Source organism: Eulemur rufifrons, chromosome 7 (assembly GCF_041146395.1).
Source record: "Eulemur rufifrons isolate Redbay chromosome 7, OSU_ERuf_1, whole genome shotgun sequence".
Lineage (NCBI taxonomy): Eukaryota > Metazoa > Chordata > Mammalia > Primates > Lemuridae > Eulemur > Eulemur rufifrons.
The window spans coordinates 161,376,910-161,397,475 of record NC_090989.1 but is presented as its reverse complement, the minus strand read 5'-3'; the positions used below and the strand labels follow the sequence as shown (position 1 = coordinate 161,397,475).

Genomic DNA, 20,566 nt, shown 5'->3' with positions numbered 1-20,566 from the left:
TTTTTTTTTTTTTTGCTACCATAGTGTAGTTATGCCCCAGTTGCCCTGGCAGCGTTTACTTTAAGTGCAAGAGGGAAGTCCCATCTAGGTGGTTATCAAGGGCATTTGGAGTCCCCACAGGACTTTTTGGTAAAACTAAGCCCAGAGACATGACATTGCAATTCATACCATTGTCTAATATTCTTTTCTTTTTTCTTTCTCTCTTTCTTTTCTTTCTTTTTTCTTTCTTACTACAAAAATTGCTGAAATGCCAGGAGTTTGGTTAGGGGTGAGTAGGGAAGTTTGGAATGTTTTTAATCCTGTGTTCAGTGTTCTTGGTAACACTAGAAGAGCAGCAGAGCCATGAATCCAGTCATGCTCTTGGCTAAAGCAGTCTACCCTGACTTAAGTGCTCCTCACATGAAAAAAGATCTAGGGCTTTAGTTGATAGTAAATGCAACCTGAGCCAGTGATGTTGCTTGGCTGCCAAAACAAGTAAATGTAATCTGAACTGGCATTAAGAGAAGGCTGATGGCTGGGGCAAGGAAGGTTATAGTCCCAGAGTACACTCTGCAATGGTCAGATCACACCTGGAGGATGGTGTTTCCCCCTGCATGTTAAAAGTGATGTTGACAAGTTGGAATATGCCCAAGTTGGGCAACAGGATAATGAATGGCCTAGCAACTACGTCCTTTGAGGAACAGTTGGAGGATCTGGGGTAGTTTACCCTGGAAACTAGAAGACATGGTGGTGTGGGATAACTATTTTCAAACATTTGCTGGGTTATCATGTAGAAGAATTGGACTCTTCTATGTAATCTCAGCAAGCACAATTTAGACCAATGGGTGTACATTACAAAGTAGCTGGTCTTGTCTCCATAAAATGAAGAATTTTCCAGCGCTTATGAACATCTAGAAAATAGCAGCTCTGAAAGGTAGTAACTTAACCTTAATAGAGGGTGCTGGAAAAGAGGCTGGCTGACTGAACATCAGAAGATTCATTAATAGGATGGGAGGTTTGGAGAAATGACCCAGTGCAAAATCCTTTGAGATTCAAAGGCTCTGATGATGAACCTTAAGAAAGAAGAAGGTGTCAGTATTTTTTTTTTCTCAGCTTCCATACAAGTATTGACTAAAGAAACTGTGTTAGAATAGATTCTACGGCAGAATATCAAAGGTATGACAGTAAAGAAAAAAAAAAGCCATAGCTACTTTGTTTTCCCTGGTGGTTATTTATTCTGTGTATAAAGGTTTAAGTGTGTTTTTTTTTTCCAAAACAGGTTACAGTGCTACAGCTCTTTTAGAATTTGTCTATCCGGTTTTCTGGTCCTCACTGGAAGACTCCTTTTAAAAAATAAAAACAAAACAAAACAAAAACAGGTTGAATAATTTTTTTTTTCACTTTAAAAAATTCTCTAGAACCTTGGTGTGCTTTCTTTGTCATGAAACTTCCGGTCCTCTTAATATCTTATTTTCACGGTACTATATTTTGACAAGATTGCCCTTAACCCAATATTATAAAGCAGCATGTCAGAAAATGGTAATTTGTGTTCATATGTTAAAGAACCAGCCCTGTGGAACAACTGGTGTTTAGAGTTCATCAATTTTTTTTTTTTTTTTTTTTTTTTTTGAGATAGTCTCACTCTGTTGCCCCAGCTAGAGTGCCGTGGCATCAGCTCACGGCAACCTCAACCTCCTGGGCTCAAGCAATCCTCCCGCCTCAGCCTCCCTAGTAGCTGGGACTACAGGCATGCGCCACTATGCCCGGCTAATTTTTCTATATATTTTTAGTTGTCCAGCTAATTTCTTTCTATTTCTTTAGTAGAGCCGGGGTCTCACTCTTGCTCAGGCTGGTCTCAAACTCCTGAGCTCAAACGATCCACCCGTCTTGGCCTCCCAGAGTGCTAGGAGAGCTCATTAATTATTAATAATAAAGTAGCATCCAGTAAAATGTGTGTATTAGGATAGCTTGGTTCTTCCCAACAGTCAGAGAGGTGAGTTAGTAATGATCATTCCCATTTAGCAATGCAGAAACTGGGTCTTGGAGCAGCTTGCCCACCATGACCATGGGTGGAGCTGGTGCTGGAATCAGACCTTTTGGCTTCCAGTCTGGTGTTCTTTCTAATACAAAAGGCTACTGTTCTTTCCTAATAGTGGATTTGGAGACTTTCTTGAATGCAGAATAAAGTTTTTGTCTTTTTTCTTTTGAGACAGAGTCTCATTCTGTTGCCCTGGGTAGAGTACAGTAGTGTCATCATAGCTCACTGCAACCTCCAACTCCTAGGCTCAGGCAATCCTCCTGCCTCAGCTTCCTGAGTAGCTGGGACTACAGGTGCGCCACATGCCTGGTTAATTTTTCTATTTTTGGTAGAGACACGGCCTTGCTTTTGCTCAGGCTGTTCTCAAACTCTTGAGCTCAAGCAGTCTTCCCGCTTTGGCCTCCCAGAGTGCTAGGATTATAGGCCTGAGCCACCACACCTGGCCCGGTTTTTGTCTCTTAACTATAGTGATTTTCTGGAGTGGGATCGCAGGTTGCTTTGGCCAAAGACTTGGCCTCTAACTTAAAATTGTGGTCCTTACATTAATCTTTTGTCCTAAAGAAAGTCTCTAGCAAACACCACTACTGATGTTTGAGGATACTTGACCATCTCCTTGAAAATAGGGATGCTAACACTTGCTCCAAACAAAAATTCTAATTTGGAGAGGACAGTGTTTGTCAAAGGGAATGGATTTAACTGGATAGTGCAACAAAATGCTTACGTGCTCAGGCTGATTCAAAAAGACCTAGGTTTAAATCTCTGTTCTACCACATCTTCATCTCACAGTGCTTCAGTTTCCTTATCTGTAAAATGGAAATAATAATGGACCTATCTTTTGGATTAGTTAAATTAGATATGATAATGAGTGTAAAAGTATGAACACTATGCTGAGTTTTTTGTGTGTTTTTTTGTTCTTGTTTAGTTTGTTTTTTTAGAGACTAGGTCTTGCTATGTTGCCCAGGCTGGAGTGCAGTGGCTATTCACAGGTGTGATTTTAGCGTACTACAGCCTCCAATTCCTGGGCTCAAGGGATCCTCGTCCCTCGGCCTGTCTCAGCCTCCCAAGTAGCTGGGACTTACAGGCACACATCACAGTGCTTGACTTATGCTGTTTTTTTTTTAAAAAAAATGTTTATTGTAAGTTATTACCAATTCTTTTTTACTCATTTTTCAATTGGGGTATTATTGTGTGTTTCCTATTTACTTTCACTATGCTGTTTATACACAGCATAGTAGGTGCTAAATAATCCTAGTCAGTAGCATCGTGCTGGACCAATAATCAGGAAACAATTCAACAGAACAAGTGCCTTCCGGTTACCCAGCACAGTGCTGATTTCTGAGAATACAAAACTGCCTGAGATCAGGCCTTTGCCCTAGTGCTCAGAGAACGTGATCCACAGGTTGCTGCAGAGGCCAACCTGAGGTGGCAGAAAGGTCTGGAGATGTGTGATTGTTAAGTGAGTCACAGACAGGCACTACAAGAAAGGTGGGAGGGGCCTCGGTGGAGAGGGAACAGCTGAGTAAAGGCATAGATCTCTTAATCAGCAGACTGCATGAGTGAACATGCATTTGAACTGGCATTTGAACTGTCATACTTGTTAGGCTAGTCATGTAACCTATCAGAACCTAATTTCCTTATCTGTAAAAAGAGATAACGTCCACTTGCGATGATGTGAGGATTCAATAACGTAATGTTCGTAAATATTTGTACTTGAACTGGGCACGTCAACTGGCATAAAGTGTTCAATAAATGTTAGCCACTGTTACCATTATGCTTTAATAACACCTTATAATAATTGTAAACGGTGTCATTCCAAGAATAATTTATTCTCTGGTCGTTAACTGAGAACGAAGGTGACAAGGATTCATAAACAACCGTTTCAGTCCTGAAGAGCTTTAAGACAAGGAGGCCAGACTTGGCTTCACGGTCCCAGACAAGCGGCAGCGTGACGTCCCCACGTCCGCGTCCCGGCCCCAGAGGACCAGTGCAGAGCCCGGCTCCCAGGGTCACGTGGCCTGCGGCCCCGCCCAGACCCAGCAGGTCCCCAGGGGCTGCGGCAACCGCGGCTGCGCCTGCGCCGAGCCGAACGCGCTCTGCGGCGCGGTCCGCGGTAGAGGCGGCGCGAACAGCAAGGGGGCGGCGGATGGCTCTGCGGGGCCCAGCGGGCTTGGGGTCCGGCTCTCGAAAGCCGTTGGACGAGGCGGTGGCGGCTGCCGAGGGGCGCGAGGCGCCGGCCCTTGTGGCTCCGGGAGCCGCGCCGGAGGACGATGAAGAGGACGATGGCCGCGGCCGGGGCCTGCTGCGCTGGGACGGCTTTTCGGCCTGGCTGCACTGCGTGTGTGTGGTGGGCTTCGACCTGGAATTGGGCCAGGCCGTGGAGGTGAGGCCCAGCCGCACCCTGTCTTCGCGCTCCGCCCCTGCGCCGGGGCGGCTCCAGCAGAGCGTGTGGCCCGCGGGCCGGCTGGCGGGCCAGGACCCCATCCGCCGCGCATCCGGGCGTGGCCGGCCTCCTCTCCGCCAGTCGGCCGGGCTGCGGTCCATAGGCAGTTCCCTTGGGAGGATCTTGGGCTGCGGTTAGGGGTGAAAAGTTCTCTCTAGGCCCCTCCTAAATCCTTGTTGATGCTCGTCTTTTTCTTTTTCTTTTTTAAACCCAGAGTCACAAGAATAAGTAAAAGGAGTAGCGACACCGGGAGAAGGCTGCAGGCAGGATGTTTGGAACTTTTTCAAGAGGGGAACAATGCCCCTAACATTTGGTGAACTATACCAAACTTGCACAACCAACTTTTTGCCCATAGATTGTTTTGGTCATTTGCAGTAACACAGAGCGTTCCACTTAGCTTGAGATGAGTCAAAATGCTCATCTCAGCATGCAATTTCTCCCTTTCTTCTTTTGTTCTTTATTTCTGTTATTTCTTGATGTTGCTTCTGGAACACTTGGCCTGAAAGCTGTCAAAGATGAAGATAGGAAAAATAGTTTGCTGTGATTCTGTCAAGTTTTATATCTTCATGGCACCTTATTGAAAGGCCTTCAAATCTTATCCATTCTTGACATTGTTTAGGGTCTTTTTTTGTAGCATAAAAGATTTCTTGTCTTTATGTGTCCAAGAAAAATCTTATCAGAAGGATGTATGTTGACGTTTTTTGTTTTGTTTTGTTTTTTGGTGTTGACAGATTTTAATGTCATTCAGAATATACTGGCCCGATTGACTAACAAAATTGGCCAGCGGCTGGTTCGTGCCAGTCCCAGCACTTTGGGAGGTGTAGGCGGGAGAATCTATGGAGTCAAGGAGTTCGGACCAGCCTGGGCAACATAGTGAGACCTCATCTTTACAAAAAATTAGTCTGACGTGGTGGCGTGGGCCTGTAGTCCCAGCGGCTGGGGAGGCTGAGGCAGGAGGATTGCTTGAGCCTGGGAGTTCAAGACTGCAGTGAACTATGATAGGGCCACTGCACTCCAGCCTGGATAACAGATCTGGACCCGTTTCAAAAAAAAAAAAGAAAGAGAGAAAATTGGCCAAGAAGGTTTTTCTTAATGTGAAGTTACTGCTTTTGTATTCAACCTGTCTTCTCGGTGTTTTGTCATAACATAATTCAGTAAACATTAAGTTTTCACTAAGATTATGGTATTATGGTAGTTGCTGGACATAAAAACATAGTATAATAATATGCTTTAACCTATATTTGTAGATGGAACAATTTAGAGGAGAACCAAGAATTAATCATAGTAGCTGAAGCTGATAGGGTAAAATGCAGTGCCTGGCACCTAGTGGCATTCAGTGAATACTTGCTGATAGAATGTGTAAATACATGAGCAGTTCTTTATTGAGGTGGGAAAAACAATCCTCAAAGACTTTGAAGAAGATATTTATAAGCCATTTATCATGTACATGTACATATTAACCTGAATTATATGTACGGCAAAATACAGTTTAACCAGAAAATATAGGATTGGGTGGTTGTAGTTGATTGCATTTTTAAATAGCTAAAGGAGATCCTTTTGGATTCTCATCATTTGGGACATTCTTTATAACATGAGTATATTTTTTGACCAAATAAACAGAATATTTAATGTAGTTGTTGTGCTGCAGAAATGTGAATCATTAAAGGACTTATTTTGAATTTCATTTGCCATAGTATATGCTACTATACAGAGTTTTCTTTGGCTCAGTATTTAACTTTTTTTGCTTCCTGGATCTTTTAAAAAATATGATGAACACCATGAACTCTTCACTAGGAAAAGGCCTACTAAGACAAAATTATCCAGCCTGAGCAAGAGTGAGACCCCATCTCTACTAAAAATAGAAAGAAATTATCTGGCCAACTAAAATATATATAGAAAAAATTAGCTGGGCATGGTGGCACATGCCTGTTGTCCCAGCTACTCGGGAGGCTGAGGCGGTAGGATCGCTTAAGCCCAGGAGTTTGAGGTTGCTGTGAGCTAGGCTGACGCCATGGCACTCACTCTAGCCCGGGCAACAAAGCAAGACTCTGTCTCAAAAAAAAAAAAAAAAGACAAAATTATGTATATGGTTCCGTGGGCTGTCAGGATTTATCTATGGACCTTCTATTCCATTGTCCCCAGATGAAGAATCACTGATTTTAGAAAATGTAGGATGAAGGTGGAGAAGATTCCCTAATAAAGGATCTAAAGAAAGATAAGCATATTAGATGAGATGCAAAACAATTTTGCTTTGTTTCCCTAAGGGAGAAATGTAGAATATTATACCTTGTCACTTTTAAAATGAAAAAAAAGGAACTCAAATTAGCAGCTAATACAAGAAAATCGTTGAGAAATATATTTCACTTTTGTATCACAGCCATATCTGTGTTTAAAATGCAGAGAAAGGGTGGCTGGAATGGGACAAGAAGGTGAGTGTAGAATTGTGTTGGAGAAGTGACATGTGGTAGCCCCAGCCCTTCAAAACCAAGGGGGCTCAAGAGAAAGATTAATTAAAGAATAGATATAAGTTTGGGCTGTAATATCCTGGAACCCACCTGTCTTATCAGAAAGACAATCATTTTTTTTGTCCTTTTTTTTTTTTTAATTCTTATTTCAGCATATTGTGGGGGTACAAAAGTTTAGGTTATGTATATTGCCCTTGCCCCTCACCTCCCCCACCCCCTGTCAGAGCTTCAAACGTGTCCATCCCCTAGACAGTGCGCATCTATACACCCATCCCTTCCCCCACCCACATCTGCCTGACACCCGATCAGTGTTATTCCTAAATGTGCTCTTAGGTGATGATCAGTGAAACCTATTTGATGGTGAGTACATGTGGTGCTTATTTTTCCATTCTTGGGATACTTCACTTAGTAGAATGGTTTCCAAGTCTTTCCAGGAAAATACAAGAGGTGCTATATCACCATTCTTTCTTATAGCTGAGTAGTACTCCATGGTATACATATACCACATTTTATTAATCCACTCATGTATTGATGGGCACTTGGGTTGTTGCCACATCTTTGCAATTGTGAATTGTGCTGCTATAAACATTCGGGTGCAGATATCTTTGTCATAGAATGTCTTTTGTTGTTTTGGGTAGATGCCCAATAATGGGATTGCTGGATCAAATGGTAGGTTTACTTGCATCTGTTTAGGGTATCTCCATATTGCAGAAAGACAATCATTGAATCTTAGAGTTGAGAAAGACTTAAGAGGCTGTTCTGCCATGACAAAGTATGCATTTGTTAGAAATCTACAAATAGTGCCACTTATTTGAGCTTAAATCCCTGCTAAAGAGATATTATAGAATATTGATCAAGAACCCAAACTCTAGAGCTGGGCTGCCTAGGTTTGAATGCATGTGACTTTGGACAAATTACTTAGGTTGTCTGAACCTTACATTCCTCTTCTTTATAACAGGATAAAAGTACCTATATCATGGCATTATTCTGAGGATTAGGTAAGTTAATGTTAGTAAAGCATTTGGAACTGTGCCTTGGACATATTAAGACCTATTTAAGTCTGTATTTGGGAAGCATTAATATTCCAGAAATTTCCTTTTTCAGCGGAGAGAAACCCCTGACTTTTGCTTTGTGAAGTTGGGCTTTAGTTTTCTCACTTGTAAAATAAAATTGAGGTACTACAATCAGTACCTTTTTTTTTAGTAGGGGAACTTTCACCCCCTTTGTAAATAAAAATCCAATATGGATCCTTAATGGCTAATCTGTTTGAAATGGGGCCTGTGTTTTGTATTTGGTTGTGGACAAAAGAAGCTAATTTAAACTAGCTTAAGCAGAAAAGGAGAACTTGCTGTAAGGACATAGAGGTGTTTCAAACTATTTAAGGCATAAACCTAGTGGGATTTCAGAAAATGTTTAGAGTCCAGAACGAAGGAAACCTTTTTGCTCTTTTTTTTGTTTTTTTGCTCTTGTTCATGCTTCATGCTCCCTGCAAACTGGCTTCCCCTGCTTCTCTGATCTCTATGGTGGGAAAGTTGCCATTTTTTCCAGCCACTTCAGTGAAAAGACTGAATTTACTCTATTCCAAATACCAGAGGAAGGTATTCAGGCCTGGTTTGGAGCAGCTTCCCACTCTGATATAATCAGCTGAAGATCTGAGTGGAAGAGGGAGTGCTTCACCTTGCATAAAATGTCTGTTGAAAGCCCTATCCTAAGTGAAGGGGACCTTAAGGAGGTTTTTTGAACTGGGAAGGTACTGAAAAAGGTGTTGACCACGGGGGTGCTTAGCTTCTTTTCCCTTGAGGTGGTTCTGGAAGCATTGCCACATAATCCAAGTGTCCACTGGAACAAGGTTTGAAATCCCCTGGATTTTACATACTTTATCACTTCCAACTTTGAAATTACCTGATTATATAGTAAAGCCTTAATTATCTGAATCCGGAATTACCACATTTATTCAAGTTTTTTTTTTTTTCTCCTGAGTGAGTAATATAACATGCTCACTGGTTGAAAACTTGACAAGAAAAGAAAATTATAAACACTAGAAAACATCACTCCTAATTCTACTAAGAGGCAATTGCCATTAATATTTCGCGTTTTTGGCCGGGCGCGGTGGCTCACGCCTGTAATCCTAGCACTCTGGGAGGCCGAGGTGGGCGGATCGTTTGAGCTCAGGAGTTCGAGACCAGCCTGAGCAAGAGCAAGACCCCATCTCTACTAAAAATAGAAAGAAATTATATGGACAGCTAAAAATATATATAGAAAAAATTAGCCGGGCATGGTGGCACATGCCTGTAGTCCCAGCTACTCGGGAGGCTGAGGCAGGAGGATCCCTTGAGCTCAGGAGTTTGAGGTTGCTAGGTGAGCTAGGCTGACGCCACGGCACTCACTCTAGCCTGGGCAACAGAGTGAGACTCTGTCTCAAAAAAATAAAATAAAATATAAAATAAAATATTTCGCATTTTTGTTAATGCTTTTTTTCCTTTATAATATAATTTTGTATCTATTGAGGATTAATTTGATTGTTAGGAACAGAAACCTTCTCAAGTAAATATAAGTAAAGGGAGATCAGTTGTAAGGATTCTGGTCTCTTGGAATCCAAGTATAGGGAGCTGAGATGAACCTGTGGGATTTGGAAAGCCCCAAGCTTTGCCTTTGTTTTTGAAGCCCTGTGGCCTTTTATCTCTGCTGCTTTTTACATGTCTGTTCCATCCTCCATGCAGAAGCTGGTTCCTTCTGCAAAGGTCTCAGTTTCTGCTCTCTCATAACTTCTGCTTGACTTTGGGTTACCATGGTACTGATTTTAGCTAAACTCTACTTTTATGGAACCAGGCTGAAGCTAATACAAATACTGGAGTATCTGATTGGCTCGGCATGGGTCAGGTGCCCCCTTTTGTTCAGTCTTCTGTGGCCTGGAGACAGGGTTGCAGTAGCAGTAGTGGCCACTTAGGCTCACTCTTGCAATAGGAGGAGGGAGTACTTCCAAAGGATGGGCTGGGCAACAATCCCCCAAACATGTCTACTATAAGAGTTTGCTTTTATTGATAAATATTTTCATAAACAGTTTTCCAGGTCATTAAGGACTCTTCATAAATATAATTTTATGGGCTATGATTTATTTAATTGTTTTCCTTAATTTGGATATTTAGTTTTCCTTTTTATACAATGTGGAGGGTTATTTGCTGCCTATACACACTTGTTGGAGATATTCTGCATCTTTGAGTGACTTTAAATCTCTTGAACTCATAGTAGGTTGATATTTCTGTAATTTGAGGTCACCTCCTGAGCCACTCTGGCCCCCAGATTTTATAAGCATTGAGGGATTGTTGATGGCTTTCTTCCTCTTGAAGGCTATGACCTATCAACTTCTTGAGCAGAATTTCAGTCTAGTGAAAAGAGCACAAGCTTTGTGTAGTCAGCACATTTTCTGGTTGTCTGACTTTCGGCCAGTTTCTTCAGCTCTCTGAATCTCATTTTGCTCTGCAATAAAATGGGAAAATAATATCCTGAGAGTGTTGCTGGAGGTACTGAGTGAGATAATGAATGTAAGAATTAATGCCTGTCATTTAAGGCATGTCCAGTATGTTAGTCCCTTTTATAGTTAGTGATTTTGCATATTTAATAATCAGTGTGGGACTGTTTTGACTATTCCATTATTTGCCTTAAATTGATATTTTTAAGATACTCATTGTATGTGAATCACCAGTATTAAAAACACTTCCTGGGAATCAAGTTTATTAGATTTCATATTGCTGATAATTTACGGTATAGAATCTTTATATGTACTTACAGTTTGTATTCCACTTCTTGCTGAAAAGAATTTCAGACCACTTAAATTATCTGTAAAAAGCAGGGCAATCTATCTTTTTTTTTGGCGGGGGGACAGGGTCCCTTTCTGTTGCCTAGGCTAGAGTGCAGTGGCGTCAAGATAGCTCACTGCAACCTCAAACTCCTAGGCTCATGTACTCTTCCTGCCTTAGCCTCCCAAGTAGCTGGGAGTACAGACAAGTGCCACCACACCTGGCCAGGGGACAATCTGTCATTAATGTATTGTATGAGTCATAGATTTCATTCTGATTACTGATCCCCCCCCCCATTTTTTATAAATTGAAAGTAAATGTTTTTTAATATTTTGGTCCATAAAATAGCTTTTTATTTGGATGGGGTATTCCAGCTCTGGTCTAGGGTGAAGAGAAACTTTTATGCGATTTTTAAAAGATCAGTTAGCAGAATTGACTGTCCTTTCTTTTACATTTCTGCTTTTTTGAATCACTGCCTGTTCTCCCTTATCCCCTACAGGGTGGAGCCTGGAATAGGCACCACAGTTTTTTCTAATCTTAGCAAAGTTTCTGCTTATTCTTTTGAGAAGGATAAAGGGAGTAGTGTGTAGGGTTGTTTGCTTTGCTTTGTTTCTTTCCCTCTTAAACTGGGTGACCCATAGCTTCAGGATTTGATCCTCACCAGGTTTACTGCTTTCATCAAAATGGGCCTTATGTGTAATTATCTGTTACTGTGCCGTCTCATTGAGCTGTTTATTCAACAGATATTTATTGGGCAACTGCCGTATTCCAGGGATTAGTATGTTCTGGAGATTATAGCCTTAATTCTCCCTCCGTGGAGCTTACCATCAATCTATCAGGGAAGGTAGGCCATTATGATAGGAGAGAGCACAGGGTACTTACAGTGGCCTTTAAATTTCCTCATGAACCAGTAGCACTTCATGGTATCTTGATATAATTCTGTGATTTGAGGGTCTAAGGCCTTAGTGACTTCTGAGCCTCTTAGGCCCCCAGATTTTATAAAGGCTTCTTTGGTATTACTAACTTCTTATTTTGTTATGAAATTATATAGTCTCAGTCTGGAGATAATCTGAGACATGCTTCTGTCCAGTTAGCACTTTCATAAATGCTTTATTTCTTTTTGTATTTACTGATGAATGACATGAAACATGGACAATTGCATCTAAGCTTTGCACTTTTTTGAGAGAAATGCTTCACTGTTCATTCCATGTTCAAACTGATCAAGTTTTCCAGTAGTGTAATTTAGCTTAGATCTTGAATGGGCTGGAGTTCAAGGCCCAGCCTATCCTGATACTGTAATGTCAGGCCATTTTTTCCAACTTTTAAAAATCAGTAAGTATTTCTATTGAAGTATAACATGCATACAAAAAAGTGCACAAACTCAAACTCTGTAGTTTGGTAAATTTTCATAAAATGAAAATACCCATAAAACTACCATATAGATCAAGAAACGGAATATTACAACTTCCCCAGAAATTTCCTTATGTCCCTATTTGGTAATGACCGTTAATCTCCCCTCTCACAAAGGGTAACCACTGTGCATATCAGCCTAGTTTTATGGTGGAATCTTAGATGAACATAAGTGGATTCTCAGAGCTTTTCTAAAGTGAATCCTACATAGCCTGACATCATAATATGACATTCAAGTATACTTTTCTCTTCTCAAAGAGTGCTTACACCCTCCGCCTCTTACTACCCAGTTTTGCCTAGTTAACTCAGTTTCACGGTTCACCTTAAATGTCACTTTTTCAGGGAAGCCTCAACCCAGCTTTTCTTTTTCCACCTTCTTTTACAAGCTATCAGCCCAGCTCTTAATGTGCTATTTTTATTTGTAACACCTAGCACAGCTAATCTTTCCTATGATGAGCCCGTGCTCTCATCCTTATCATTCTTTTTGCTTCTCCTTGTTACTTCATGCTTGTGTTTCTGATTACCCTCAGTCCACCAGGTTAGTTGTCCTGTTCTTTTTTTTTTGCATAAATTTATCTCAAGAGCTTTGTCTTTTTTAGCCCAAGGAGCTAGAATTCCTATTGCATATCATCAGTACCTTGCCAACCCAACTATGAAATCATTCCGTTTATTCTTATTGGACAGTCCAGGTAATTTCAAATCTAAAACAAAATTATGTTTTGGAGGCGGTAGAAAATGTGTGGCAAAAATATTCTTTTGTGTATATTCATTTTGTCCATATAATAAAGAGATGACTGTATACATAGAATGGTATTTTATTTTTTATAGCTTTAAACTTGATTACAGATCACATAAAGGGATTGATGTACTGGTTATCATATTAGTTCAGCTGCTGTAACAAGACCTGGATTAATACTGACTGATTAAGCATATGAGTTGTAATTTGTTTATTAGCACCTAATGTGCAAAGGATTCTATTAGATATTTTAATCAAAAGATGAGGACATGAGAATCCTTGCTCTCTAGGAATTTAACTAAAGAGATAAATAAGAGCAGACAGAAAGTGGTCCAGAGACTAAGTGAAAATTTCTTGTGGAAGGTGAAAACTGATTTGAACCTTATGGGCTACATAATTAAAAATTTAAGCTTCTATAATTTAAAAAATCACACACATTTATTCATTGAATAAAAAATTACAGAAATTACACAAAGAGGCAATAGAAATCACTTATTTCATATGCTGGATAAAATTTGATGGGCCGATTCAAAATGGTGAAGCAGTTCCTAAGCATGAGCAAGGGTAGAAGCAGGAAAGTTCAGTTGTCTTTAGAATTAATGAATAGGCTGGTCGAGGTGGCTCACGCCTATACCTAGCACTCTGGGAGGCTGAGGCGGAAAGATCTCTTGAGGTCAGGAGTTTGAGACCAGCCTGAGCAAAAGTGAGACCCCATCTCTACTAAAAATAGAAAAATCAGTCAGATGTAGTGGTGCATGCCTATAGTGCCAGCTACTCTGGAGGCTGAGGCAGGAGGATTGCTTGAGCCCAGGAGTTTGAGGTTGCTGTGAGCTAGGCTGATACTATGGCACTCTAGCCCGGGCAACACTAAGACTCTATCTCAAAAAAAAAAAAAAGAGTTAATAAATAGATCATGTACTGAAAAGGAAAAAAAGTGTGCAACACAGTAAGAATATAAATTTATATTAAGAAATATATGCATAATTTTTCTTTGAAAGATATATAAGAAAGTGTTTAATAATGATTATATTGGAGAAAGGAGACCTCAAGGTCAGTGAGAAGAGAGACATAATTTTGATTTTATACCTTTTTAAGGTTTGCATTATTAGTTGTGCCTATGTTTCCATTTTTTTAAATTCAGATATTCATATATCATAAAATTCATACTTTTGAAGTATACAATTCAGTGGTTTTTAGTATTTCACGGGATTGTGGAACTAGTGTCACTATCTAATCCAGAACATTTTTTTTTTTTTTTTTTTTTTGAGACAGAGTCTCACTCTGTTGCCCAGGCTAGAGTGAGTGCCGTGGCGTCAGCCTAGCTCACAGCAACCTCAAACTCCTGGGCTCAGGCGATCCTCCTGCCTCAGCCTCCCAAGTAGCTGGGACTACAGGCATGTGCCACCATGCCCGGCTAATTTTTTCTATATATATATTTTTTTAGCTGTCTATATAATTTCTTTCTATTTTTAGTAGAGATAGGGTCTCGCTCTTGCTCAGGCTGGTCTCGAACTCCTGAGCTCAAACGATCCGCCCACCTCGGCCTCCCAGAGTGCTAGGATTACAGGCGTGAGCCACCGCGCCCGGCCTTCCAGAACATTTTAATCACCCCAAAAAGAAACCACATACCCATTCTCTTTTCTCCCTGGCCTTTAGGAACCACTAATCTACTTTCTGTCCCTATGGATTTGCCTAATATAAATTTCATATGAGTGGAATCATTCAACATGTGGCCTTTTGTGTCTGGCTTCATTCACTTACCATAATGTTTTTTAATGTTTATCTACGTCGTAGTATGTATTAGTACTTTATTCCTTTTTATGGCTGAATAATATACCATTGTATGGCTATGTCACATTTTGTTTATTCATTTATCATTTGATGGAAATTTGGGTTGTTTCTGCTTTTTGAGTATTATGAATAATGTTACTATGAATATTCGTGTCCAATTTTTATGTGAACATATGTTTCCACTTTTCTTGGATATTTACCTAGCAGTGAAATTGTTTGGCCATTATGGTAACTCTCTGTGTAACTTTTTGAGAAACTACCAAATTGTTTTTCACCAGCAGTATATGATGGTTCCAGTTTCTCCACATCCTTGCCAACCCTTGTTATTGTCTTTCCTTTTGATACAGCCATCTTAGTGGATATCAGTGGTATCTTATTGTGTTTTTATTTGCATTTCTCTAATGACTAATGCTGCAGAGTGTCTTTTCATGTGTTTATTGGCCATTTTCTGTTTTTTTTTTTTGGAGAAATGTTTATTCAGATTCTTTGCCCAGTTTAAAATTGGATTGTCTTTTTATTGTTGCATTGTGAGAGTTATATATTCTGTATACTAGACCCTTATCAGATACGTGAATTGTGTCTTAGTTGTTCAGGCTGCTATATCAAAATACCATAAACTGGGTAGCTTATAAACAACATAAATTTATTTCTCATAGTTCTGAGGTCTGGGACATCCAATTTCAAGGCACTGGCTGATTTGGCGTTTGGTGAGGGCCCACTGTCTGGTTCATAGATGGCACCTTCTAGGTGGGTCTTCACATGTTAGTAGCGATGAGTTAGCTCTCTAGAGTCTCTTTAATAACAGTACCAATCCCAATCGTGAGGGCTCTGCCTCATGACCTAATTGCCTTCTAGAGGCCCCACCTCCTAAGACCATCACCTTGGGGTTAGGTTTCAACAAATTTTTTTTTTGTTAAAACAAAAGTTTTACATTTTCATGAAGTATAATTTATTTATGTTGTCTTTGGTTACTTATGCTTTTTGTGTCACATCTAAGAAACCATTGCCTAATCCAAGATCATAAAGATGGATTTCTATGTTTTCTTCTAAGAGCCTTATAGTTTTAGCTCTTACACTTAGGTCTTTGATTCACTTTGAGTTAATTATTGTATATACTGTTAGGTAGGGCTGTGTTTTGTTTTTATTTTTGTTTTTGAGACCAGGTCTCCTTTTTGTCACCCAAGCTGGAGTGCAGTGGTGTGATCATAGCTCACTGCAGTCCCAAACTCCTGGGCTCAAGTGATCCTCCTGCCTCAGCCACCTAACTAGTTGGGACTACTGGCACAGGCTACTGTGCTCAGCTAACTTTTAACTTTTTTGTAGAGATGAGGTCTCGGTATGTTCCTCAGGCTAGTCTTGAACTCCTGGGCTCAAGCAGTCCTGCTGTGTTGGCCTCCCAGAGTGCTGGGATTACAGGTGTGAGTCACTGTGCCAGCCCTTATTTTTTAAAAAACTTTTATTTTGGGATAATTTTAGACTTAGGTAAAAGTTGCAAAAGTAATTTACTCGGCTTCCCCTAAAGTTAACTTTGGTGATTTAAAGAACATATGGTTCATTGTTGCTGCTACTGTTGCTGCTATTCTGACAGTTGTAATTTCTCACAAATTTCTGTCCATAATCATGCTCAGCGCCCTGTGCCATCTCTTTAGCTTGCCTTTTCCTCCCAGTTGTTGCTAGGCAGTTCTGTGTTGCATTTGCAGTTCCTGTAACTCCTCACCAGAAGTGGCTGAGTTCCCTCCTTCCCAGCCTATACCTTTGATTCACTTAAGGTTAAAAATTCTTCAGCAGCGTATGTAGCCTACAATCCTTACATAGTCCTGCCTCTTCCTACTTCTTCAGGCTCACCTTGTCCCACACACACCCTAGCCCACTGGGCTTTAGCTCTTTCCACCAAGGAGGGATACTCCATCAGTGAACAACAATGGACCACTGATGTGGGAAGTACACTTTCATGTTATGGAAGCAGAAACTGAGGCGTAGATTGGGTAATGATTTCCTAGGAGGACACATCCAATTAGGGCCAAAACTGGGTTTGGTACTGTAGTGTACTTGTACTTTCCATCCTGCTCCACTGCCTCTAGGAGTTTGAAGATGAAGAGGTGTATTCATTTATTTTTGCCCAAGGTGAAAGTGAGTAAATGTGAGCTATAAGCTTTAAAGAAAAAAACTGAAGTGGAAAAGAAATAAGAAAAAGCTGAAGATTTGAGTTAAGATGGTGGAATGAGAAATAACAACAATCAAAAAGAAAGAAGGCAAAAGTTTTCATTTTTTTTTTTTGTCTGTTGCCTTCTGTGAGGGCAGGTGGGACTATATTCTAACTATGTTTCTTAGAAGATAGAAAGATGAAAGAATAGGATCTTTGCATATGGTAACCATGCCAGTTTATCGTATTTTCAAATATTTTCTTGTCTTCCCACAAACCATCTGTATTAGTCTGCTGTGACTACTATAACAAAATACCATAGATTGGGTGGCTTAAAACAACAGACTTATTTCTCTTCAGTTCTGGAGGCTGGGAGGTCCAAAATCAAGGTGCTGGTTGATTTTGTTCCCGGTGAGGGTCCTCTTCCTGACTTACAGACAACCATGTTCTTGCTGTGTCCTCACATGGTGGAGAGAAGGAGAGATCTCTCTTGTGTTTCTTCTTATAAGGGCACCAATCCCATCACGTAGGCTCTACCCTAATGACCCAATTACCTCCCATATGTCCTCATCTCCAAATACTATCCCATTGTGAGTTCTGGCTTCAATGTATGAATTTTGGGAGGACACAATTCAGTTCATAGCGCCATTCAAATACACTAAATGTTTCTGGATTTGAATCCAAACTGTATCCCTATACTGTATTTCTTACCCCCAAATTGCCTGAAAAAATCTAATCTTAAACTATTTTCATTCTCTGTTTAGAAACCAACTACCATTGTATGCCCCCCCAGGGCAATTAAATGTGTGAAGTACTCTTTATGGGTCTTTAAGAATGTATTTCTCAGAAGAAAATAGCTATTTGTCAAGGTATTTATTTGGGGGGAGGATCCCCTATTGATTTCTGATAAGCTGAAAGGACATCCTTGTTAAAATGTCAAGAAGATACTCTACAAAGCTGTATTTATTGTAGAAAAAAGTACCAAGAGAAATGATTCTAAGACTGCTAAAAGAGTTTGATATTTGGTCTAAGTGGGCTATGGCAGACAGTCCTTTCCTTTTAGGACTTATTTCCTTTAAGAATGGCTAAATGAGATGTGTTGGATTGGTTTAATGAGGTATTGAGATGAGTAACTGATTTTGACAAAAATGGCTGAATTAGCATTTAGATGGTTGGTTGGATGTTAAAGATGACATAGCAGTTTACAAAGAGTAGGATATAATTAACCCCTACCAAGTATCTCTATTTAGGGATGGAGAAGGATTATAGCTGGTAGGGGAAAGAGTTAAACTTCCCATTAATGCAATGCAGTGCAAAGCCAGGAAGAATGTTTGAGGTCTGGTGAATTAAGACCTAGTAGTACCTTCTGCTATCAAGGGAAAAATATCAATCATGATTCTTTCTGGGTTTTTTTATTATTATTATTTCAGTATATTGTGGGAGTACAAAAGTTTAGGTTACATATATTACCCTTGTCCCCCAACCCCATTTCTGTTAAAAGTGACAGAAACTTATCCCAAACTGGCATAAGAAAACAGTGTTTATTGATTCATGTTATTGCAAAGTTCATAGGTAAGCCAGACTCAAGGCACAATTGAATTTATGGTTTAAATAATGCTGTAAGGAGTTGGTTTCTATCTTTCTGCTTTGTCTTTCACTGCAGATGATTGATTAAAATAATATGAAATATGAATGGCAGGTGGAAAGAGTTATTAAAAGATAGCAGTAGGGCATTACATATCAATGGAAAATTGTCTGAAGCAAACTGTGTTGGGAAAATTTGCAATTTGCAGAAAAAAAAAATTTGAGCTCTAGCTCAGAATCAAAGAGAAAGCCTACAAAATATTAGCAGAAAATATGCAAAAACTTAATTCATTGTTTTCTAAATTTCAGTTATTCCTTGTCTTAATTGCACTATTATTTAATATCGGTTTTTAGCTGGACTCTTCCCACCTCTTTGCCCATTTTTTTTACTTAGCTGTGTCTTAAGCATTTGTAGCCATGTATGCTTTTTTTTTTTTTTTTTTTTTTTTTTTGAGACAGGGTCTTGCTCTGTCACCTGGGCTAGAGTGAGGTGGTGTCATCATAGCTTACTGTAGCCTCAATGTTCTGGGCTTAAGCAATCCTCCTGCCTCAGTCTCCCAAGTAGCTGGCACTTGGCAGACCAAGTCCCACCAGGCCCGGCTAATTTTTTTATTTTTTGTAGAGACAGGGGTCTTCTTCTTGTACAGGCCGGTCTTGAACTCCTGACCTCAAGCAATCCTCTCACTATGGCCTCCCAAAATACTAGGATTATAGATATGAGCCCTGTGCCTGGCCACATGCTCTCTTGATTTTGAGGGTTAGGTATTTTTTGCTAATACACATTAAAATATGTACAGTACATATAACTATTAAAATTAAAAAAGAGGCTTCGCATGGTGGCTCATGCCTGTAATCCCAGCACTTTGGGAGGATCATTTGAGGATCATAGGAATCTATGACCAGCCTGGACAACATAGTGAGACCCTATCTCTACAAAACAATTAAAAAAAAATTTAGCTGAGTGTGGTAGCACGTGCCTGTAGTACGTGCCTGTAGTACCAGCTCACTCAGGAGGCTGAACCAGGAGGATTGCTTGAGCCCACTAGTTGGAGGTTGCAGTGAGCTATGATCAAGTCATGGTACTCAAGTCTGGGAGAGAGAACAAGACCTTGTCTCTAAAAAAAAAAAAAAAGATAAGAAATAAAAATAAAAAGTCTATGTACCATATAATATCTTCACTGGCATGTATGCTATACCTTAGAAAATAAGGATTTAACTGGTAAGAAATTAGGAAAAGACTTTCTAAGAGTAAGAGCAGGAAGAGAAGTCAAATAGTAAAAAGTGTAGATTTTACTATATTTAAAGTTTTTTTCCATAAAAGAAGAAATCCAAAGTGCAGACTATTTACTAGGAATTTGAAAAATATATAGACTGCTGAGTCATAGTGCCTGCTATACAGGTAAGACTAAATTGTGTGTGTATGTGTGTTGGGGGCCTGACTCTCTACCTCACATGGCCTCAGCACCACCAGGTGGCTTATAAGGCACCTCTGGTATCCTGTTTGGAAATCACTGGTTTTTGCTAATTGATGGCATGAGGGAGAGGCATTACTGCCAATGCACACAAGATGCCATACATCAGTAACATATAGTGTCAGTTGACCAGTCAAAAAGTATTGAATATCTATTTTTTGTCACTGTAGTAAGTTTATTGTTCATCTCCTAAGAAGGTCCGGTTGGTCATAACATGGCGGTTGGTTGGCCTGTAGAGTGTGTGCCCTTGCGTCTGGTGTTTACTGGTGTTTGTTCTAGCAGTAGCTGCTCTGACCTAGTCCTGCTTCTCTGCAGTGGCTGTGGGGTAGGAGTTTCCCTAGAAGGTGATCGTGGTTACTACAGGCACTGACTCAACCTATCTAAGAAATTGCATAATGATTATTTAAAGAGATCAGAGGGAATTAGGGTAGCCTTTTTGGTTGGAGATGGGCCTTTTTTTTTTTTTTTTTTTTTTTGGTTACACAGAGTCTAGCTCTGTCACCTGGGCTAGAGTGTCGTAGTGTCAACCTAGCTCACAGCAACCTCAAACTCCTTGGCTCAAGTGATCCTTTTGCCTCCCAAGTAGCTGGGACGACAGGTGCATGCCACTGGGCCTGGCTGATTTTTTCTATTTTTAGTAGAGACGGGGTCTTGCTCTTGCTCAGGACTCAGGCTGGTCTCAAACTCCTGACCTCAAGTGATCCTCCCACC

The 20,566-nt window shown here is 40.2% G+C and overlaps 1 protein-coding gene and 1 non-coding gene across 2 annotated transcripts in view; both read left to right on the top strand.

Annotated features, from left to right (window-relative positions):
- Positions 1 to 1,262: 1,262 nt before the first annotated feature.
- On the top strand, positions 1,263 to 1,324 carry LOC138388937 (U7 small nuclear RNA). The gene has a single exon (XR_011234392.1). It is a non-coding gene; the product is annotated as a U7 small nuclear RNA (small nuclear RNA).
- A 2,795-nt stretch (positions 1,325 to 4,119) lies between these two features.
- DENND6A (DENN domain containing 6A) overlaps positions 4,120 to 20,566 on the top strand; it is a 51,556-nt gene continuing 35,109 nt past the window's right edge. The window contains exon 1 of the mRNA XM_069473735.1: positions 4,120 to 4,397. Coding sequence (XP_069329836.1) covers positions 4,161 to 4,397 — 237 coding nt within the window. The 5' untranslated portion in view covers positions 4,120 to 4,160. The remainder of the gene's footprint in view (positions 4,398 to 20,566) is intronic.